We start from the raw sequence: 23429 nt of genomic DNA on the forward strand, positions 1-23429 counted from the left end.
TCCCACCACACGCAGCTCCACATGCACTAGCAGGTAGGCTCATCGTCGCGATCGCGAGCGCGGTCTCGTCGCCAACCGGTGCCAACCCGTCAAGCCGCTTCGGCCTCGTCTCAGCGTTTCCGCCGGAAAAATCCGCCCACTCAGCGTAGAAGTTCACCGCCACAACGCCCGGAATCGACCACGCCAGGCCCATCGCTCTCGTGGCTGCTGCAACGCCACAGCGTGAACATCCTTCCGACAGCGCTGGTCAAGTTGGAGACCGGCACGAAGACCTTCGAGACCGCAGCACTCATCGATCCGTGCACCCCCATGAGCTGCATCGACGCTTCGTTGGCGTCAGCCTTTAAGTTACCGGTGTTGGCGACGAGAAGGTCTGTATGACGACGATTCGCTCCAGGGTCGACGCAGGAACAAAGCTGGAGGTCGTGCTCAAGATCGAACCCAGTGTGCGGATCTGCACACCTGTCCGGGCATTGAGCGACACAGTGGTGTCCAAGTTCCAGGACATCATGCTGGCTGATGACCAGTTCCATCGGCCTGCTACCGTCTTCATGGTCCTGGGAGCAGACATTTATCCAAAGGTCATCCAATCCGGATTCCTGACCTTCGACGAGGGAATGCCGGTCGCCCAGAAAATAGTTTTTGGGTGGATCGTGTCCGGTGCCTGCAGCATGCCGTAGTATGGGTATATTTGCAACTCCAGTGAATGCAAGGGGGGCGGAATGTCCAAGTTACGCGGTTTGGACTGTCACCTACTTTCCGCTCCTTCTTACGCTCTCTCGCTCTTCACCACAGAGTCTCCAAGGAGTCTCCGCTGCGATCTCCTTGGTGATAAAAGCAGTGTAGCGACGGCTGAATTATCGGCTTAAACTGTATAGAAACGCTGAACCTCCTCAACTGAGTACCTAGCTTGGTTTCTAAACTTTTGAACCGAAGCCAGGCAATAGGAATCACCTTGAGATTCAAATCCTTAAGTAGACAAGAGACGAATAGAGTACTGACAATTCCCAAGTCGTGTGCACTTTTGATTGAATAGTTGCTCGCATCACAAGTCTTCCGCCAACAAGGATGGCTTTGACGGAGTTAAGTCTTCAATATCCCAAATCGCTTTACTAATGCGGTAAGTGTTTCGACATCAGAACAATCAGCAGGATCCTTCTAGTTGCGATGATTATGGTTGCGATGGCTGAGAGCTCAAGCTTGCGTCACATGACGGAGTTTAAAATGAGGTGAAACGTGCGGAAGGGTCATCATTCATATGCAATAATGAAACGCTGAAGTTATTTTCCGTCTCGACAATATTATTATTATTAGCTCATTATGTCCAGCGCTGTCTGGTCGCGCTGACACCTTGGTTAAAGTGAACCGCTCCTCGTCCAATGTGACACGAAACTTGGATGCCAAGACAAAACCAGGGCGTCATCTTCAATATTCTTATCCGGAACAACAAATAATTTTTGTTCTACCTCCGGTTCATCGACGCACACGGCTCCCGTAAATGTACCCAGCGGCATTATTTTTACATTTCCTAGACCTCGCAGTACTGTGAAACATTTTTCCAGTTTCACGTCGGTCAGTTTTTAAAAAGCTAAGTAACGATTGAGACATCCGCTCCAGTGTCGACCAGACAATTTATTTAAACTCCGCTTACGTTTATCGCTTTATGTCGTTTTGAAGACTGAATCACTTGCACAAATCTGGATACTTGTGGACACTCTCTTGCAATATGTCCCACGCCTTCACATTTAAAGCATTTTGTATCTGTCTTGCAATCGTTTCTCAAGTTCTCAACTGATCCGCAATTAAAGCAACAAGTATTTCGATGGCTGGCAATGTATGAGTTTTTTTTGCCCCCACAGTACGACTTGGCTTGATTGTTACGACATGCACTTGCGTTGGTATATTTCGAATTTCTCTTTTAGCGCGTGAAATTCTTTGCAGCTGTTAAATTTTAATTCACTTGGTATATCTAACTCGTCCACAGTGTATCCAATAAGGGACTCTTCGTCGATCGATCCCTGTGCTGCTGTTTTTCATAATCAAAATATACTCGTGGAAGCCCTTTGTTTAGCTATTGATCTTTTTTAATAGCTGTTGCGAAGAATAAATAGCCGAAGAAAGTTGTTTATTTTCCGATACTGTTTATTTTGCGAATTGTTTACGGCAGCTAGGGCCGACAAAGAGCTATATCTAATGCCGAAAAACAAAGAAGTGACAATTGGCGGGACAGACAGCCGAAATGCAGCGCCCAAGCTTAACGTAGGTAGATAACAAAGAGAACAAGGAATGAGCGCCGTACAGATAAATGCGTGCGAAAACAGCGGATTACACTATGGGAATCGCAATTGCTACCTGCCAGGAATCAACTGCATGACTCTCGCCAAAGGCCATCTCATTGGGGGCAGATTCTCGTCCTTAACAAGAAAAACGTTGTCCACGGCTACGCCAGGCTTTGGGGTGCGCCACTTGGAGCGCTGCTGGAGCAACGTCAAGTACTCTTCCTTCCATCGCGACCAAAATATTTGCTGAAGAAAGGAGATGCGCTGCCAAGAGTCAAGCCGATTATAGTTTAGGCCCGTTATATCTGGCTCGTCAAACGACGAAGGCGGACCACCATTGAGAAAATGCGCCGGAGTGAGGACGTCCAGATCGGCAGGGTTCTCTGAAATGGGAACTAAAGGTCTGGAGTTAATAACTGCCGAGATGTGGCACACCAGCGTCCTCAGCTCGTCGAAGGTCAGAACCGCCGTACCCACAGCGCGGTAGAAATGATGTTTGGCCGTTTTCACCTCGCTTCCCAAAGTCCACCGAAATGGGGCGACCGTGGAGGATTGAACCGCCAGTCAATCGTCTCCGAAAGGCAAAAATTCTGAACGGAGCCTTGATGCTCGCTGCTGAGAAATAACCTTCGAAGTTCCAGAAGTTCATTTTTGGCGCCGACAAAGTTGGTGGCGTTGTCTGACCAAATTTGCTTCGGCTTCCGCCGGGTGCATATGAACGTCTTGAGTTTGCACAGAAACGCAACTGTCGACAGATCCTTGATCAGCTCCAGGTGCACTGCCTTGGTTGCAAAGCATATAAATACGCAGACGTAGCATTTAACCGCGGGCTTGTTGCGAGTATCCGACTTGTGAAAGAATGGTCCACAGAAGTCTATACCAGCAACCTCAAAAGCGTGAGATCCTTCCAAGCGCTCCTTGGGAAGGTCCGCCATTATGTGCTCTATCAGCCGCGGCTTAATCCGAAAACATCTGATGCATCTGTTCACGGCCTTGGTAACCGTCTTCCTCCCCCCAATAGGCCAATATTGGGATCGAATTGCACCCAGAAGAGCTCGAGGTCCAGCATGAAGATTGCTTTCATGGTAATGCGAAATAATTGCCAGAGTCACCGGATGGGACCTTGGTAGGATTTTTGGGTGGCGGCCATCAAAGTCCAATGACGAATTCCGGAGGCGACCGCCTACTCTAAGAAGTCCAAATTGATCTAGGAAAGCGAAAGCGAGGATATGGGACTAGATGAGGAAACTCTTCCCAGCGTTTTTAGGGACTGCATGTCCTCCCATAAATTCGCGCGCTACACCAAACGCATGATCATCTGAGTACCCTCTTGAATGTGTGCGACGGTGAGCCCAGGATGACGAATTCCACTACAAAATTTGTAAATGTATGCAAACACTCGTTGCAGTGAGGGGTAGGAATTTGCAAATTTGGAGCTAGCAATTACATCCACGTACGGCGACTTTGCGATGAACACACTTCGACGAAGCTCAAGCACCGGCTTGTCAGGACAAACAGCTGTTGGCCAATCTCTTTCAGGCTCCGTAAGATAGGCGGGTCCATGCGCCAAGAGTGACGATTCGCTAAGCTCAGACGGCAGGGATCCTCTGGATAAGATGTCAGCCGGATTTAACGCTGTTGAAACATAACGCCAAGCCGTGACATCTGTAAGCTCCTGAATGGCAGCAACCCTATTTGCCACAAATATGTTGAACCTGGCGGGCTCATCTCGGATCCAGGAAAGTGCCACCGTAGAGTCGCACCAACAATAGTAGCGTCCTTTAAATACTTTCAAGCCAACTATTTCCCTCATGATTTTAGCCAGAAGATCCGCACCACAAAGCTCCAGCTTTGGTACTGTAATGGTCTTCAACGGAGCTATGCGCGACTTCGAACAAAGCAAAAGGCTAAAACTTTGATTCCCTTTAGAAACCACATAAACGCAGGCTCCATAGGCACCAATGCTTGCATCACAAAAACCATGCACCTCAAGACCAGACTCTGCGCTAAACACGAACCGAGGGAAACTAACATGACTTATTATTTCAAAACTGCGGCATATATCAAGCCATTTCGTGTTATGAGTTTCCGGGAGGCTTTCATCCCAGGACAGTTTTTCCTTGCAGAGCTGCTGCAAAAAGATTTTACACCTTGTGATTACCGGACCGACCAGGCCGAGAGGATCGTAAAACTTAGCAATCGCAGACAAAACAGAGCGCCTGCAGGGTCTCAATGGCGACTGAAAGGCAGAGAACGAAAACAATAGCTGGTCGGAGGCGGGATCCCAAGCGAGACCAAAAGTTTTGGTGAAATCGCTACCATCTTCAAACTTCATGAATGACTCCTTGTCCTCGGCGGGCACAATCTCCAGCAGAAGCGGAATGTTAGAGCACCATTTCCTTAGCTTGAGCTTGCCCTTCGCAAGAATGCCAGCCGTCTGCTGCATTATGCTGATAGCATCCTTTACCGTGCCGGAGCCGGAGATAAGATCATCCACGTGAAAATCGCGCCGAAGGATTTCTGATCCAATGGGAAACGATGCCTGCTCATCGATTGACAACTGCTGCATAGCCCTCACGGACAAGAAGGAGGCTGGTTTGGTGCCGTAGGTAACTGTGTCGAGTTTGTATACTTGAAGGTCATCGATCGGGGAGTTCCTCCATACAATACACTGCAAATAGCTATCTTCTTGCGAGACCCTTACACATCGGTACATTTTACATATGTCTCCTGTAACGGCAACTGGGTGTGAGCGAAATCGAATTAGGATGTGAAATAGCTTGGGCTGGATGACCGGGCCGGCCATTAACACATCGTTAAGCGAGTAACCGGTGGAAGGGGCAGCTGATCCGTCAAAGACAACGCGAATCTTGGTGGTAGAGCTATCCTCCTTTATGACGCAGTGATAAAAAAGTGGTAAAAAGTATCGGCACGAGCTGACTTCGGAAGCCGGCACAGCCGACATATGTCCCAGATGACGATATTCCTTCATGAACGCCGCATATTTAACCCTCAAGCCAGGGTGCTTTGTAAGCTTCCTTTCCAGCGACAAGAATCTTCGCACAGCCTGAGGATGGGAATCTTCTAAAGAATCCAAATGAAGTTTTAGCGGCAAACGTACCGAGTAATCGCCAGCTTGCAATCGGGAGTAATTTTTAACAAAGTGGGCGTCGCAATCTAGCTCCTCCTTAGTGGCTTGAACTATTGGGCCGGGACAGTTTTCTACCTCCCAAAAGCGCTCCAGAAGTGAATCCAGTTCAACATCAATGCTGTTTTCCTCGCTGGCTGCAGAAGGAACGCGTGAAGCTATTAAGGCGCTACCGCAAGGGCGCGCGCAGTCTCCAGACACTACCCAGCCCAGACGAGTTTTTTGAAGCAGTGGCAGTCCTGGCAACAACTTTATCTGACCTACGCACAGCAGCTCATAAAACAGGCTAGCTCCTATTAACAGGTCAACACGCTGAGCTTTATGGAATTCCGGGTCGGCGAGCTGTAGGTTTTCTGGAATCTTCCAGTCCCCAATGTCTACATTAAAACTTGGCTGGCGATCCGTGATATTGGGAGCGATAACTGCTGTTATGCTCGTTGAGACATCCGAAGTGGCAGACCGCATCGCAATTCCTACCGAGAATCCATCAGTCGCGAAATTGGAATCCCCGATTCCAGTGACGGAGCCGGACGACCTCGACCTCTTAAGTTGCAGTTGATTTGCAAACCGAGAGGTGACCAAGTGCAGTTGAGAGCCAGAATCTAACAAGGCCCTGCAGGGAACGAACAGTCCCGACCGATTCTGCACTAGAACGGTTGCAGTGGCTAGCAGCACAAGGACACTACCGAGATCCTGGGCAATTAGAGTAGAAGAAGTCGAAAGCGGGTCGAAAGGCTCAGTGTGGGAGCTTGAAGACACCGGAACATGTGGCTGCGAGGAAAGCGGACCATCTAGATGGAGCAGCGTATGATGACTGATTCCACAAGTGCGGCAGCGGCTCGAGCTGCATTGCCGTAGCTGACGACCTGCCTTTAGGCAATTTAGGCAAAGGGCTAGTCTCTTTGCCTCGCGCAGACGATCTACTGGCGCTAAGTCTCTAAATTGCGGGCAATAATATATGGCATGCTCTGCACTATGGCAAAGCATGCAACCAAGAGAATTTTGGGTGGTAGCAACTAGCGTCGAACGATTTCTGCCCACCTGAACGCCTGGCGCATAGGTTGCCATGGCGCAATCCACGGCCTCCAAAGTCCTACATCGCTGCTCCAGGAATGCAGCCATCGATTCCCACTACGGAATAAGGTTGGCAAAGACCGGATCCTCCAAGCGCTCCTCCCACTTAGCTTGGCTCGCCGCATCCAGCTTTTGCAGCAGCACTTGCACTATGATGCAGCCAGCGATTTGCTCAGTGGTGCCCAAACCCTTCAACGCACGAATGTGAGCGTTAAACTTGTCCGACAATTCCCGAAGCGATGCCACTGAACCATTCCGTACTACCTTTAAACCCAGAATCTCGGTGATGTGCGCCTAAAAAGCGAGACGCCGATTATCAAACCTTTTTGAAGCAACTCTAAAGCCGCTTCGTAATTGCTGTTTGAGATCTCCAATGATCGGATAGTTTCCAGCGCTGAATCCTTCAAACATGACCGCAGATGTTGAAATTTCTCAATGTTGGAGAGGTCCGGATGGCTGTCGAATATGCTCGTGAACACGGAGTAAAAATCCGCCCAGTTTGCGTAGCCTCCGCCAAAGGTTGGCAGCTGCACAGGCGGCAAAGGCATCGGCCTCGGCCGCGGCTGCGTTTGATGACCACTACACTGGTGGGGCACAACACCTTCCGCAAACGTTGAGTGCGGCGCGAAATGCACATTGCGTTTGGCTATTTCCGCGCGCACACTAGCCTTGAATTCAACGATGAATTCATCGAAACTCTCGCTCATTTCACTGCCAATTTCGTCGAAATCCAATTCTTCAAGTTCTGTATGCAGAACATTGAAGGCACTTTGCAGCTTCGTCGTATCCGTTTAGCGTCTCATTAGACAACAACGTTTGTAGCCTCTGAAACCTGCTGAACAGAGCATTGGCTAAGCGCTTTAAAACGGTCACCCTGTTTTTGTCACTTTCAGCGGGCATAGCAACAAATCGCTTTTAATTCGGTTCAGCGGGAAGATGAGCACAAAATAAATGCCGAAAATGCAAGCGGAGTCAATGCACGTAACGATTTATGTAGCAATGTATGTATGTATATATGTAATGTTAGCTCGCTTAAAAACAGCCACTATCACCGAAATGTATTTATATTTATTTATATTTATTTATAAACGGGATAAGTGCATTAATTAATGCATGCAAATTAACACTATCACGTCGGGGTCACCAATGTTTAGCTATTGAGCTTTCAATAGCTGTTGCGAAGAATAAATAGCCGAAGAAATTTGTTTATTTTCCGATACTGTTTATTTTGCGAATTGTTTACGGCAGCTAGGGCCGACAAAGAGCTATATCTAATGCACAAGTTGAGTCTTTGCCGAAAAACGAAGAAGTGACAATTGGCGGGACAGACAGCCGAAATGCAGCGCCCAAGCTTAACGTAGGTAGATAACAAAGAGAACAAGGAATGAGCGCCGTACAGATAAATGCGTGCGAGAACAGCGGTTTGCACTATGGGCATCGCAACTGCTACCACTGCCTACTTCCGCTTACAATATTACGAATATGAGATTAGTCTACTGCACAGTTTTGGCGGCTACATGACCCAACACCCTTATCTTTCTTTCTTCTTTCGCTCTGCTAGTTTGGCATGTAAGTCAGCACTTCTGTACGCTTATATTCTCTAGTTAATACGTTTTTCAACTCCTCAAACGTATTGAAAACTTCCAAATCTAAGAATAGTTTTGCCAGCTTTGTTACCTTTCCACGTGCTTGTACGTATTATTATTGATTTCAAAATTATAGAACCACTTCTCCACAGAAATAGTCTCTCCGTCAGTCCGGAACCACATTCGCAAAATTTTAAGCTAAAATTGTTCTTTTATTCCGCTCTCTGTCAGTGGCTTCGTCCACTTTTCGTAACACTTTCAGCCTTAGTAATTATTTGTTGAAGACTTTCGTCACTCATTTCTTCTTCAGTTTGTATTTCCACTTTACTTCTTTTCTGTAGATTCTCCCCTTTCCCAAATTCCCTTTCGTAGCGCGTTTGCAATCGCTCATTCTTCTTCACTCATGTACTCGCTGTCTTCTGACGACGTACTAACGCTTTGAATTTCACCAACTAATTTTGACCGGATCGGGCCTCAGATGTAAGGCTTCAGGCCGGGTCGAGCCCCCAAATGTAAGGCATTAAAGCCTGTTTATTAATATAGTTAGAATTGTAGTAGTAGCTATACCCTTAACTACTTGACGACTTGATGACGATTGACCCCCCGACACACCAACTTCTATGCACGGACTTGATCCCTCGACGACTTCTTTCACTACTCCAGAACTTTATTTTTGTATTTTATACTTTGCTTTTATTTATTGAATCTTCTTGTATAAAAACTAACAATAGGTTTAAAAATCTGAACTATAAAAGTTCTTGTTTATGTGAGGGGCCACTGTATGGCCTTTGCGCCAGAGCTTTCGCTCTCTTCCGCGCTCGCCCCTTTTACTCCAAGCGCACCCGATCACCCAAACCCGCTTTAGCGATGTAAAGCGGGTAACAGCGCCGAATAAAACGCACTTATGGCCACGACGCCCCCGCTTGCTGTTCTTCTTATTCGGTGGTCCCCTTTTCGATCTATTCGTTTGCGCCGTAGGAATTTGTCCCAATTTCGACAGTCAGCTCAACACATCTTGGAGGACGAGCCCCCCAAAAGACATTGGTCCTTCAAACCAGAATATTCTTCTGCCAGCAGTTCCCGGCTATTGGTTCCGCCAAGATAAGTACGAGCATTCTTAAATTTTCTCACTGCCGGTCTTCAGCAGAGCTCCGAACATTCAATTTCGGTCGCACTGTTGTAAGACTATGTTCCGTGTCAATTCCACATCCGTGAATTTTCCGACACAACGGCAGGTGAGAAACTCAGTTTTCCTCATCGTTCGACATTTTCCTTTTCATACCGTCTTGGCTTTGTTCCATTCTTTTTCTGCACATCAACGAGCAAACGGTCATATATGTATGTTTTTTTTCTTTAATTCCTTTTATTCCTCTCGGGAACTTAGGGCTTCTACGAAAGCTTTCCATCTAACTCTATTTTGAGCTGTCTGTTTTGCACTTGCCCATGTGGTGTTTATTTGGGCTAGTTCTTGGTGAGCGGTTCTTCTCCAGGTTGCTCTTGGCCTTCCAACTCGCCTGCTTCCTTGGGGGTTCCAGTCTAGTGCCATCCTCACTATGCTACTCGGGTTTCTTCTGAGAGCGTGCCCTATCCACATCCATTTTTTCTTCCTTATTTGTATGTGAATCGGGGACTCGTCTGTAACGCGCCACAGTTCTGTGTTGGCTAATCTGTTTGGCCAGAATACCCCACATATGACTCTCAGTTATTTGTTGCTGAAAGCCGGTAGCTTCTGCGTTATTTTCTTCGTGGCGAGCCATGTCTCACTTCCGTATAGCAGTATGGATTTCACACACGCATTGTAGATCCTGAGCTTTGTTCGTCAGCTGATTTGTCGGTCTCTCCATATGCGGTATAATCTCCCATATGCTGAGCGGGCTTTCCCAAGACGGCTGGAGACATCATCATCCACTCTACCACTGCTGGATATAATGGTGCCAAGGTATGGGAAACTGGTAATGAACTCGATTGGGTTCCCATTTATGTTGATGTTTCCTTGGCTGGAGTGGTTGAAGCGCATAGCTTTTGTTTTCGCTATGTTTATCTCGAGCCTTACGCTGCTGGCTATCCTGACGAGGTCGTCACTTTTCCTTTGTATGTCGTCGAGTCTCTGCGATATGAGACAGATGTCGTCTGCGTAGTCCAAGTCCCCAAGGTGTCTGGTGAGGTTCCACGTAATTCCGCGCTTGGAAGAGCATACTTCGCTCATTAACTCGTCGACTACGATGTTAAAGAGGAGTGGTGACAGCGGGCATCCTTGCCGAATTCCGGTGTTTGTCTGGAAAGGTGCACTAGTTTTTCCATTGTGCAGTACCGCCAGGTTGGCATCGTCATACATCGATTTGATGATGGCGATGAGATTTGCAGGTACTCCTTTTCTTGCAAGTGTTCGCCATATTGCTGCTCTTTCAACTGAGTCGAACACCTTCTTGAAGTCGATGAACAGGAGGTAAAGCGGGGCTTTCCATTCCACAGCTTGCTCGGTTATTATGCATAGTATATTTGCCTGGTCTACGCAACTCCTGTGGGGTCTGAAGCCTGCCTGTTCGTCTCGGATTAATGGCTCAATTTTTTCCTGGAGGCGTTCGTTCAGAGCTAAGTAAGTAGCTAAGATCTTGTAGCTGGTGTTGAGCAGTGTTATCCCTCTCCAGTTGTTGCAGTCACTAAGGTCGCCTTTTTTGGGAAGCTTCACAATGATTCCGCTTTTCCAGGAGGCTGGCACCGTCTCGCCTTCCCATATGCGTGAGAAATGTGGATGCAATATTTCAGCCATCAGTTGGGTGTCAACTTGAAGCAATTCAGCTGGTATGTTGTCTTCGCCAGCTGCCCTGTTGTGCTTCGGCTTCTTTATTGCATTCACGATTTCTCTTACATTCGGGGGTGCAGAGGGTATCCTGCTACTCTCACTTGGCGGCACAACACTCCTGTAGTCTATGGCCACGTTTGGTGATGTGGTGTGGCTAATTCCCATGAAGTGTTGGCGCCATCTTCGGATTTGTGCGTCATCATTGGATAGGAGGTTACCTTCTAGATCTCTGACTGGTTTGTTCTGTTTGTGATGGGTTACTGTGAACCGTCCAATATGCTGGTATAGCGAGCGCATGTTGTTCTCGCCGGCTGCTCGTTCTGCGTCTGCCGCAAGTCTATCCAGCTGTGCTTTTTTATATGTATGTATGTAACATATATGTTCATATGTTCATACATCATACATATTCACTTATGTTCATATACATCATACCTATGTATGATGTTCCTTGTTCGCCGGACAGTCCGCGGCGTTTGCGACATTTTTTTTCTCATCTGGGTGTGTGTCATTTTTTCGCAACATAATTTTTCCGTCCTTTTACAGACATTAAATACACTTCTCTATGCTTTACTGTGCCCATAAATTTGCATGCATGCCCATATTCCGTATACGTATATTATCTGCCTATTTTTCCAGGAACTACTTTTCTGCTAATAAATTATTAATTTAGGAATTAATATATTTAATAAATTACAAAAAAATATAATAAATTATTAAACAACGAAATAATATAAAAGAGAGACAAAAACCACATCATTATTACAAATCCATAGGGGCGGGACCGAGATCGTTTTTTTGTCCAGTTTCGAGTTAACCGCTGCAGAGGCCGCTATGTTGTTGTTGTTTGTTCTCCCTCAATCTGCCGTCCCTTACGCACTCACTGCTTGACGACGGCATAACACCCAAGGTTTTAATTCCACCGTTCCGGCTTCGCAATTATTTAGTTTGAGAATAGGTGAATTTTTGCGATTACTATTTTTTGAATTAGTAATTAATTATTTTCGAATTACGAGACAAGATCAACCCTTTGTGGACCTAATTTGGTTTTCTGACCGAACAGAATATAAAAAAACTCCACGTCCGAGCAACGAAATATTAATATTTGTTTTCACATATTCATGTCCGACGACATCGAGATCTCGGATCTTCTTGGCAAATCGGACGCTAGTGGAAATGGCGAGATGTCTTCTGGTTCAGGCGGGGCTAGGAGTTTTTGGGCAGAAGCTGTCAACAGTTCGGTTTATCGGCGTAACCGATCTCCTACCAGCGCGGTTAAGAGTATGACCCCTATGGAAGGGTGGACTGGTAAGAAGCGTTGTGTGAAACATCTAAAAGTATTTGGATCTCTTGCAGTTGCTCTGGACAAGGGTCCGAGGAAGGGCAGCAAGTTTCAACCCAAGGGCAAAGAGTATATTATGGTTGGGTACTCTGTGGTTGGGTTATCGGCTGTATGACCCAGCAGCTCGACAACTGGTAGAGAAACGAGATGTTTTGTTTGATGAACATCATGCTGTGGCATCCAAAGAAGATGTGTTGATCAACCTGGAGGAACTCGAAGAACCCTGCCAGCGAGATGGGGCCAAAGACGATGAAACCGTATCTGACATATCCGTCGATACTGGCAGCTCGGATGAGAGCATAGATCAGTATGAGAGTGCTGACGATATGGAGGAGCAGGTCGAAGAAGAGGCACGCAGAGGTCCTGGTCGCCCCAAGATTGTCCGGACTGGAAAACCTGCACGTCCAAAGAAACAATATAACATCTTGGGCGCTCTTGTTTCGGAAAATGTTCCGATCCCTTTGACTTGCAAAGAGGCGGTGGAAAGTTCGCATGCTATGGAATGGCGCGAAGCTATGGCTAAGGAATATGATTCCCTGGTTGCCAATCAAACTTGGCAGATTACTGATTTACCGAAGAATCAGAGAGCAATTGGTTGCAAATGGGTTTTCAACGTGAAACGAGATATGGATGGGAAAATAGAACGTTTCAAGGCTCTTCTGGTAGCAAAGGGATGTTCCCAGCAATTTGGCGTTGATTACCTGGAAATTTTTTCGCCGGTATGCCGACTGGAGAGTGTGCGTTTGATGATAGCACTGGCGGCGGACCTTAAGCTATATCTTCATCAGATGGATGTATGCACGGCGTTTCTCAACAGTGATCTAAGGGAGACGGTTTACATGAAGCAGCCGGAGGGATATATTGACGAGAAGAATCCTGACAAGGTATTGGTGCTGAGGAAAGCAATATACGGCTTAAAGCAGTCAGGAAGGGCCTGGAACGAAAAGCTAAATGGCGTTTTGGTGGATATGGGATTTATTTCCTGCAACAACGAGCCATTTTTATACAAACAGAGCGGACAAGGTAACCTTTCACTAATTCTTGTATATGTTGACGATAAAGTTATAGCTTGCCAATCGCACGAGAATTTGTTGGAAATTAAAAACAGCATTTCACAATCGTTTGAGGGCGTTGACAAGGTCCGTTAAGCCATTTCCTGAGAATGGAAATCGAGCGAGAATGCGATCTTGGAGCGATTGCTTTAGGACATTCGCAATATATCAAGGATTTATTGCCAACCCATGGAAGCGCGAATCATGCAAGTTGGCCAAAACTCCCCTCGATGCAGGTTTCCAGATAGATTGCATCAGCGATAAATGCAAAAAGGTGGATCCCATGGTCTATCAATCTGTGGTGGGAGAGCTTTTGTGGCTAGCTCTGACAACAAGACCGGACATACTGCATTCGGTGTCCAAATTGGCTCAACGGAACCAAAATCCGCATGCTGAGCACATGGCTGGCATAAAGCACATACTAAGGTATCTCTCGTCCACGGTTGACATGAAATTACATTATCAGCAATGTGGTCAATCGTTCTGGCTGGACAAGAAGTCTAACACTGGCTACATCTACTTGTGTGCCGGTGGTACAATTTCTTAGCGCATAGAAAAGCAGCGAAGGCGTTAAGCAGTACCGAGGTGGAGTACATGACACTTTCGGCGGCCTTTTAGGAGGCGATAATTTTGGAAATTGGATGCGGAGACGACAACACCCCGATCGTCGTGTATGGCGATAATGTGAGCGTGCAGGCGTTAACCAATAATCCTTTTAACCATTCCAGAACGAAGCATATTGATATACGTTATCATTTTGTTAGAGATGTCGTAAAGGAAGGGAACGTTTTGTTAAAATATAAATGTACAACCGACATGATAGCAGATATTTTGACCTAAAACCTTCCGAAGACCAAACCAAATTGCTTACAGAAATGCTAAATTTGTATTAAATATAATTTGTAAACATGCATGCATTAAGGAAGGGTGTAGAAATGCACGCTTGTATTCGTTACCGATCATAGCCTATAGATTTGTCCCTCTTTAACGAATCAGGAATAAGAAAATATGTATAACCACTTTGTCACTTTTTTCATTCCTTACTCAGTCGCAAATAAAATTCCGCAGCAAACACACGGTGTTTTACTTAGCTCTCTTAGGATTCTGCCGTTTAATACTATCTCTAATTTATTTTGTTTTCAATATATCACTAATAATATATATGTAAGGTATAAAAGCCTATTTATTAATATAGTTAGAATTGTAGTAGTAGCTATAGACATAACTAATTGACGACTTGATGACGATTGACCCTCCGACACACTAACTTCTATGCTCGGACTTGATTCACTACTCCACAACTTGAGTCTTTTTTTGTTTACAATCACAATTTGCTGATCTTCGTACGCCCTGCACTCGCTAGCTTTTTCTTGACGCTTTTTCTTTTTCTTCCTTTGTTACTCGTCTACTATCGCCTAGCAGGCACGTTGATAACTATCGATACACAACACTACTTTACATTCGGCCATCCTGATTTTCTGAGTCTGAACCAGAGGACGCAGCATCTTTGTTTTCCACCAAATATTTCCAAAGTTTCAGGTTATCAACGCTGGTAGAAGTGAGAGCTGGTCCTTCGCCGAATGCCGCCTTCTTTACATCGTAACCCCAATTTCGCTTCACCTTGGTTACTGTGTATGGACCGATAAACGATCCCAGCCACAAATTGTGTTCGCTTAATAGCAACCAGATTACCTTCTTTGTAGAGCCTTTCCATGATTGCGTTCTTGTCGTAGTTCCTCTTGTAAGTTTTTTGGGCTTCTTGAATTTGTCTTCGTGCCTCCATTCTCATCTGGTTTCTTTCTTGATCGAAACCAGTGGCTATTTCTTCCTCCAAGATCGACAGCACACTATCGCTAACTTTGTTGTGCATTTGTACTCTAAATAGTAATTGAAACGGAGTCTTCTTTGTAGAGCTGTGGAACTTGCGCTACAAACTTGAACCACTTGGATGGGTCTTCAGCGGACAATTTAGCTATCATTACTACTATCGCTACTACGAAAACATCCAGCGAATAGCGACTCAGACTGTCGACGTGTTTCATTTTATCTCCTGCACGGTGCTCAACTTGCAATGTGAAATCTTCAAGATACAGAATCCATTCAGCTACTTGTCTGGGTACAACCTTCTTCTTCACTGTCTGAGAAAACACTGCTCAATCGGTGACCAGCTTAATCCTGACTCCCAATAGGTAACGGCGGAACTTCTTAATACGCAGCTTCTTAATACGCAGCTTTAACCTCTAGAATATAACTGTGGCGCTTTGACTCTGCTTGGGAAGTTTTCTTTCTCCAGCCACACCCATTCATAAAAGCATCAGTATGTAGTTCGGTTGGTGCTTCCCTGTTATACAACTGCAGGACAGGTTCATTCGACAGGATATCCTTGCGCTCCTGGTTCCTGATTCATTGCGCTTATTTGTTCGGCCTCAAATATAAACTCGGTGTCTTTCTTTAACAAGTTTGTTAGCGGTCAGGATATTACTGCATACCCTCATACAAATTTTCGAAAAAAAATCCTGTCAATCCTAAGAACAATTGACATCTTTAATGTTCTTGGGCAGGGCAAACTTCTGAACAGCCTGTGCTTTTTTCTTTCCTGTCAGATTTTTCCGTCCTGAACTGTGTGACTCAAAAAGCTGATCTTCTTTTCCAAGAAAGAAAATTTATTCCATTTAATGCGCATTCCATATTAAGCTGCCTCCTCCAGGACTATCTTTAACTTTACTATGCACTCCTTGTTTGTTTGAGCGAATATGATTATACCGTCGACGTAAATCTGCATCACATCTTTTTGTATCAAGTTGACAAAACGGTTAAGCACGGTAGGGGAGTTGCAAAATCCAAATAGTGATTTGCAGAACTCCTTGGTGATAAACGCAGTGTAGCGACGACTAGACTCTTTGGCTGAATTATCGGCTTAAGCTGTATAGAAACCTCCTCAACTGAGTACCTAGCTTGGTTTCTAAACTTTTGAACCGAAGCCAGGCAATAGGAATCACCTTGAGATTCAAATCCTGAAGTAGACAAGAGACGAATAGAGTACTGACAATTCCCAAGTCGTGTGCACTTTTGATTGAATAGTTGCTCGCATCGCAAGTCTTCCGCCAACAAGGATGGCTTTGACGGAGTTAAGTCTTCAATATCCCAAATCGCTTTACTAATGCGGTAAGTGTTTCGACATCAGAACAATCAGCAGGATCCTTCTAGTTGCGATGATTATGGTTGCGATGGCTGAGAGCTCAAGCTTGCGTCACATGACGGATTTTAAAATGAGGTGAAAGGTGCGGAAGGGTCATCATTCATATGCAATAATGAAACGCTGAAGTTATTTTCCGTCTCGACAATATTATTATTATTAGCTCATTATGTCCAGCGCTGTCTGGTCGCGCTGACACCTTGGTTAAAGTGAACCGCTCCTCGTCCAATGTGACACGAAACTTGGATGCCAAGACAAAACCAGGGCGTCATCTTCAATATTCTTATCCGGAACAACAAATAATTTTTGTTCTACCTCCGCTTCATCGACGCACACGGCTCCCGTAAATGTACCCAGCGGCATTATTTTTACATTTCCTAGACCTCGCAGTACTGTGAAACATTTTTCCAGTTTCACGTCGGTCAGTTTCTAAAAAGCTAAGTAACGATTGAGACATCCGCTCCAGTGTCCACCAGACAATTTATTTAAACTCCGCTTACGTTTATCGCTTTATGTCGTTTTGAAGACTGAATCACTTGCACAAATCTGGATACTTGTGGACACTCTCTTGCAATATGTCGCACGCCTTTACATTTAAAGCATTTTGTATCTGTCTTGCAATCGTTTCTCCAGTTCTCAACTGATCCGCAATTAAAGCAACAAGTATTTCAATGGCTGGCATTGTATGAGTTTTTTTTGCCCCCACAGTACGACTTGGCTTGATTGTTACGACATGCACTTGCGTTGGTATATTTCGAATTTCTCTTTTAGCGCGTGAAATTCTTTGCAGCTGTTAAATTTTAATTCACTTGGTATATCTAACTCGTCCACAGTGTATCCAATAAGGGACTCTTCGTCGATCGATCCCTGTGCTGCTGTTTTTCATAATCAAAATATACTCGTGGAAGCCCTTTGTTTAGCTATTGAGCTTTTTTAATAGCTGTTGCGAAGAATAAATAGCCGAAGAAAGTTGTTTATTTGCCGATACTGTTTATTTTGCGAATTGTTTACGGCAGCTAGGGCCGACAAAGAGCTATATCTAATACACAAGTTGAGTCTTTGCCGAAAAACAAAGAAGTGACAATTGGCGGGACAGACAGCCGAAATGCAGCGCCCAAGCTTAACGAAGGTAGATAACAAAGAGAACAAGGAATGAGCGCCGTACAGATAAATGCGTGCGAGAACAGCGGTTTGCACTATGGGCATCGCAACTGCTACCACTGACTACTTCGACTTACAATATAACGAATATGAGATTAGTCTACTGCACAGTTTTGGCGGCTGCATGACCCAACACCCTTATCTTTCTTTCTTCTTTCGCTCTGCTAGTTTGGCATGTAAGTCAGCACTTCTGTACGCTTATATTCTCTAGTTAATACGTTTTTCAACTCCTCAAACGTATTGAAAACTTCCAAATTTAAGAACAGTTTTGCCAGATTTGTTACCTTTCCACGTGCTTGTACGTATTATTATTGATCGCTCAAGCCATACGCCTCTGTATTTTGTTCAAAATTATAGAACCACTTCTCCACAGAAATAGTCTCTCCGTCAGTCCAGAACCACATTCGCAAAATTTTAAGCTAAAATTGTTCTTTTATTCCGCTCTCTGTCAGTGGCTTCGTCCACTTTTCGTAACACTTTCAGCCTTAGTAATTATTTGTTGAAGACTTTCGTCACTCATTTCTTCTTCAGTTTGTATTTCCACTTTACTTCTTTTCTGTAGATTCTCCCCTTTCCCAAATTCCCTTTCGTAGCGCGTTTGCAATCGCTCATTCTTCTTCACTCATGTACTCGCTGAATCGCAATAGCTTATGTTTCCAACTAATTCGACCGGATCGGGCCTCAGATGTAAGGCTTCAGGCCGGGTCGAGCCCCCAAATGTAAGGCATTAAAGCCTGTTTATTAATATAGTTAGAATTGTAGTAGTAGCTATACCCTTAACTACTTGACGACTTGATGACGATTGACCCTCCGACACACCAACTTCTATGCACGGACTTGATCCATCGACGACTTCTTTCACTACTCCAGAACTTTATTTTTTTATTTTATACTTTGCTTTTATTTATTGAATCTTCTTGTATAATAACTAACAATAAGTTTAAAAATCTGAACTATAAAAGTTCTTGTTTATGTGAGGGGCCACTGTATGGCCTTTGCGCCAGAGCTTTCGCTCTCTTACGCGCTCGCCCCTCTTACGCACTTACGCTCTCGCTCTTATCCGAGCTCGCGCTATCCAAGCGCATCCGATCACCCAAACCCGCTTTAGCGATGTAAAGCGGGTTACAGCGCCGCTCTAGATTTAAGCTACAATTAGTCTTATGTATGCACCCGAATAAAACGCACTTATACCCACGACGCCCCCGCTTGCTGTTTTTCTTATTCGGTGGTCCCCTTTTCGATCTAATCGTTTGCGCCGTAGGAATTTGTCCCAATTTCGACAGTTAGCTCAACACATCTTGGAGGACGAGCCCCTCAAAAGACATTGGTCCTTCAAAGCAGGATATTCTTCTGCCATCATTTCCCGGCTCTTTGTTCCGCCAAGATAGGTACGAGCATTCTTAAATTTTTTCACTGCCGGTCTTCAGCAGAGCTCCGAACATTCAATCTCGGTCGCACTGTTGTAAGACTATTTTCCGTGTCAATTCCACATCCGTGAATTATCCGACACAACGGCAGGTGAGAAACTCCGTTTTCCTCATCGTTTGACATTTTCCTTTTCATGTCGTCTTGGCTTTGTTCCATTCTTTTTCTGTACATCAACGAGCAAACGGTCATATATGTATGTATGTAACATATATGGTCATATGTTCATACATCATACATATCCACTTATGTTCATATACATCATACATAGTTACATACATAGTCAACCCATACATCCCGTATGTACAAACATATGCACACAATTATTTGTCAACGCAATTCTAACTCCGCTAATTTGCAAAGTTAAAAGTGAAATTGTGATATTTATACCCGTTACTCGTAGAGTAAAAGGGTATACTAGATTCGTTGAAAAGTATGTAACAGGCAGAAGGAAGCGTTTCCGACCATATAAAGTATATATATTCTTGATCAGGATCAATAGCCGAGTCGATCTGGCCATGTCCGTCTGTCCGTCCGTCTGTCCGTCTGTCTGTCCGTATGAACGTCGAGATCTCAGGAACTACATAAGCTAGAAAGTTGAGATTAAGCATACAGACTCCCAAGACATAGAAGCAGCGCAAGTTTGTCGATTCATGTTGCCACGCCCACTCTAACGCCCACAAACCGCCCAAAGCTGCCACGCCCACACTTTTGAAAAATGTTTTGATATTTTTTCATTTTTGTATTAGCCTTGTAAATTTCTATCGATTTGCAAAAAAACTTTTTGCCACGCCCACCCTAACGCCCACAAATTGCCAAAAACTGTCAGTGTTTAAGACTCTCCTTCGCAGTTCCACCAGCTGAGTAACGGGTATCAGATAGTCGGGGAACTCGACTATAGCGTTCTCTCTTGTTTTTTTTCTCATCTTGGTGTGTGCCGTTTTTTCGCAACATAATTTTTCTGTCCTTTTACAGACATTAAATACAGTCCACTTCTCGATGTTTTAAGCTTCTAGCTTCAAAGCGAACGGTCGTGTTTTTTTTCTGCGTTCCGAATTTATTTTTGTTTTGCTAAATCCTGCGGTGTACGAGAATTTAACAAATTCTTTAATAATTCAATTTCGTAATCCGTACTAGTTAAAGTTCCCTTCGTTTCGCGAGTGAATCTTTTGTGATAAGTGCATTATTTTAATAAATTAATTCAATCTGTTCTCTTTCTGTCTCTGTGTTTTGTTTATTTTTTCTTCGTGCGTTGTCGTAGTGCTGTTTGGTGTTGTTTTTGTACATAACTGCACGGTGCACCCGCTCTCTCGCTCTCCCACACAAAATCCTAAAGTGCAGACTGCGCTCTTGCGGTACATTTTCTGATTTTGTCTTTTGGTACAGTGGTCAAAACCCAATTAAACATGGAAACCAATGTTGTCTGCTTCCATAACAAATGCCGTCAGGAAATAAAGCCTGAGCAGTCAAAAATGACCTGTTGGCTATGTGATAGAATGGTGCACACTAAGTGCGCTGGTTTTAACGGCCGAACAAGTGATGACCTAGCTAAAGGCCCTAATCTAAAATACTGTTGTGATACTTGCCTAGGAGTTGCGAATGAAATGCAGCTCTTTATGCGCCAAACTAAAGGTGGCTTGAAAGGACTGATCAGCAGTTTTGGCTTGGCTAGAGATAGTTTTCGTCGAGCTGATGATCTTCTTTCTGCGCTTGATTCACAATTTAATAGCCTCAAACTATTAAAAGAATCTCCAAAGCGCAAGAAAGCCGCTGGTGGTAGGCTGCCTAAGGGGAATGCCCCGCAACCTTCGGCAAGTGATCAACAGGACTCCACAGCTGATCATATGACGATCGCAGCAAACCCTCAAATGTTTCTTAGATCGGCAGCTAAAAAAGATTCGGTGCAATCCGACCAATCGGTTGTGGAGGGAGTCCAGCCTGGGATTGCTACAGATTCCGATTTGTCCACACTGGTTTCTCAACCGGTGATTCCACCCGTCCCGAATTGTTTACCACCACAAAGAAATATTGAGTCCGGACTACCGGCTCAAGTTGGCACTTCAGAAATACAACCTGCAGAGTCAAAACCCCTCTCGATGGTTCCACTAAAGAAACAAATTTTTGTTTCTCGGCTTTCCCCTGATCAAACTGTAGTGGCGACTGAAGAGCCGCTAAATAAATTTTAGATAAACAATAAAAGATATAAACATTTTCTGCCTAGAAGTATGCACTAAATTATGTGATACTCTGAGCCTGGCTTTACGCGACGGGAATAACGTCGATGCATTTCAGTAAAAGCTTTACGTAGTTTAAGCTGAGCTTTAATGCACATGCATTTCTGCCAGAACAGAGTTTTGGACACAAATACCAGATAGCTCATGGATGCGCCAGGGAAGATCTGGAAAGCTTTAGTCTGATTAGGAAATTTTTATGCTGTGGCAGAGAAAAATTGCTAAGCGACTCCATCCGTTTCCGTGCTAAATTCTATTCCTTTTGAGATCCGGTAGAGTGCAAATCGTTGCAGTTGCCGATAAGATATATAATAATCACATAGTGCCAGTGTCCACGCGGATTGTGAAAATCTGGTGGCGGAAAAAAAAAGTATTCGGCGAAAGCTTAACCAAACTCAAGTGAGTAAAGCCGTTTTCATTAGCATACAGATGCATAACCTTTTGTTGCCCAGGTCACGGAAAGAGTGTCCACGGAGGCAACCAGGCGGCGGACTGACAGCCAGTGCCATAGGCCCGTCTGGAAAACCCTTATATTTCATCGGGGCTCAACCAGCGGATCTAGCCCAGCAAGCCGAGTTTGCGTCCTGTCCCGAGGAGCACCCTGGGAGGGGCAGGATGGACTACTAAGGGAGCAGCAGTAAAAGCAGTAGGAGAATGATCGGCAAATAACCTCAAGTGCAGTTTAATTGGCCAACAGCGCGCATGCGCAATAGCCTACAGTGGCCAGCTTTGGCGTTTTATGGAACATTTAATTGAAATTGGCAGTGCCAAAAGTGACCCAATAATTTTGACCCCAGTTGACCCCCAGTTGACCCCAGAAAGTGAACCTAACCCCAAGGGGTAGTGTAGATCCGAGCATCCGATGTCCGACTATAAATTTTCTTGTGCATTAAATCAAAAACCATTAAATGGGTTTTAACCCAGTTCTGCCATATTAAAATTTCTTGCCATTTTCTCCACAAATTGGTTATAACCTTTATCGAGTTACCTAACTTTTACGACACTCATATGAAATGTTTTGTGAATTTGATTCTGGTAAAAGAAGCCATGAATAGTTAATGAAAAACCTCTGAAAAATTAGAATACACTTATTTTTATAATTTAAGTAAAGTTAGTAAAAATCTAAGAAAATTTCTCTTGTTGCGAAGTGAAACGAATTGTGTAGAAGAATGCCTTTTTGACTCTTTTGTTTAAACTAATGCCTTAAAACCTCAAAGAGGCCTGCCAAAGCCATACAATTTTCAGCACACCTTCGAGGGAGATCGATCTTTCGCCGATGGATAAGATGCGTGAGATGATATAACCTTGTTTTAAGTGCTAACCCAAAACTTAAGAGAAATTTAATAAATGGCAATGATATAAAAGAAGTTGAGAAACGAATTAAATGCCGCATCAACTGAAATTTGGCTATCGCTGTAATAAATTAAATTTTTTTATAATTTTGTCGTGAATTATAATGAAGTTTAATTGAATTTAATTAAAAGAAATTTCACAATGGAGTTAAACGAGAAGTTGTCTACCAATGAATTAAATTAGATAATCGAAACTATTTCTTATTAATTTAATTCTTATCACAATTAACATTTATATCTAAATCCCCACATTTTTACTACATATTATTAAATCATGCGATACATAAATATTCTTATAACTATCTAAGCTTATTATCAAACTACCTATATGCGATGTTAGTCTTAATTACTTTATGTTTATTAAATTTAATGTTTAACGAAATCATGAGCAACTAAACATTTCCTCTACCGACTCTACTGATGACTCCACGGTCGTAAGGTTTCAAGGGATCATCGGAGCCATGCTCCTGCGGAAGAAGATCATAGGTTGGATGGGCCTCAAGCGAGCACAACAACATCCGTGTCTTCGCAAATGATAGTTTCCTCTCTGGCTTTTCCTCTGTCTTTCGTCCTTTCTTCTAACTTTCATTTTCTAGAATTTATTTATTTATTTTTCTTCCGGTTTAGTTCTAGCTCCAAATTTTTTGTCGCAAGCACGCTCAATTCTTGTCTTTATTAATAGTGATGTGTAGTCCGTGTCCGAGATCTGGGTGAGCAAGACCACCACCCCCAAAGCCGAAGAGCTAGAGCCGGAATCTAAAGCGTGCCCCGCAGCTCATATCC

The 23429-nt window shown here is 44.4% G+C and overlaps 1 protein-coding gene across 1 annotated transcript; it reads right to left on the minus strand.

Moving 5' to 3' along the window:
• Window positions 1-4471: 4471 nt before the first annotated feature.
• Window positions 4472-11187, minus strand: LOC122756630. Its single transcript, XM_044006843.1, has 4 exons — window positions 10141-11187; window positions 5109-5346; window positions 4599-4892; window positions 4472-4518 (listed from the first exon to the last, which is right to left on the minus strand). Exons 1-4 carry the CDS (start codon window positions 11185-11187, stop codon window positions 4472-4474), a joined length of 1626 nt encoding a protein of 541 aa, XP_043862778.1.
• Between the last annotated feature and the right edge of the window lie 12242 nt (window positions 11188-23429).

Source organism: Drosophila santomea, unplaced genomic scaffold (genome assembly GCF_016746245.2).
Source record: "Drosophila santomea strain STO CAGO 1482 unplaced genomic scaffold, Prin_Dsan_1.1 Segkk7_quiver_pilon_scaf, whole genome shotgun sequence".
Classification (NCBI taxonomy): Eukaryota; Metazoa; Arthropoda; class Insecta; order Diptera; family Drosophilidae; genus Drosophila; species Drosophila santomea.

Bases quoted from the DNA above. Each gene is read 5' to 3' on its own strand.
- LOC122756630 (XM_044006843.1), bottom strand. From the start codon at position 11,187: ATGCGCTCGCTATACCAGCATATTGGACGGTTCACAGTAACCCATCAC. The intron at 5,347-10,140 runs GTAAGGCTCGAG...TCCCATCCTCAG, and splicing joins TCGTCAGGATAGCCAGCAGC to GCTGTGCGAAGATTCTTGTC. The intron at 4,519-4,598 runs GTAGCGATTTCA...TCTGCCTTTCAG, and splicing joins ATTCATGAAGTTTGAAGATG to TCGCCATTGAGACCCTGCAG.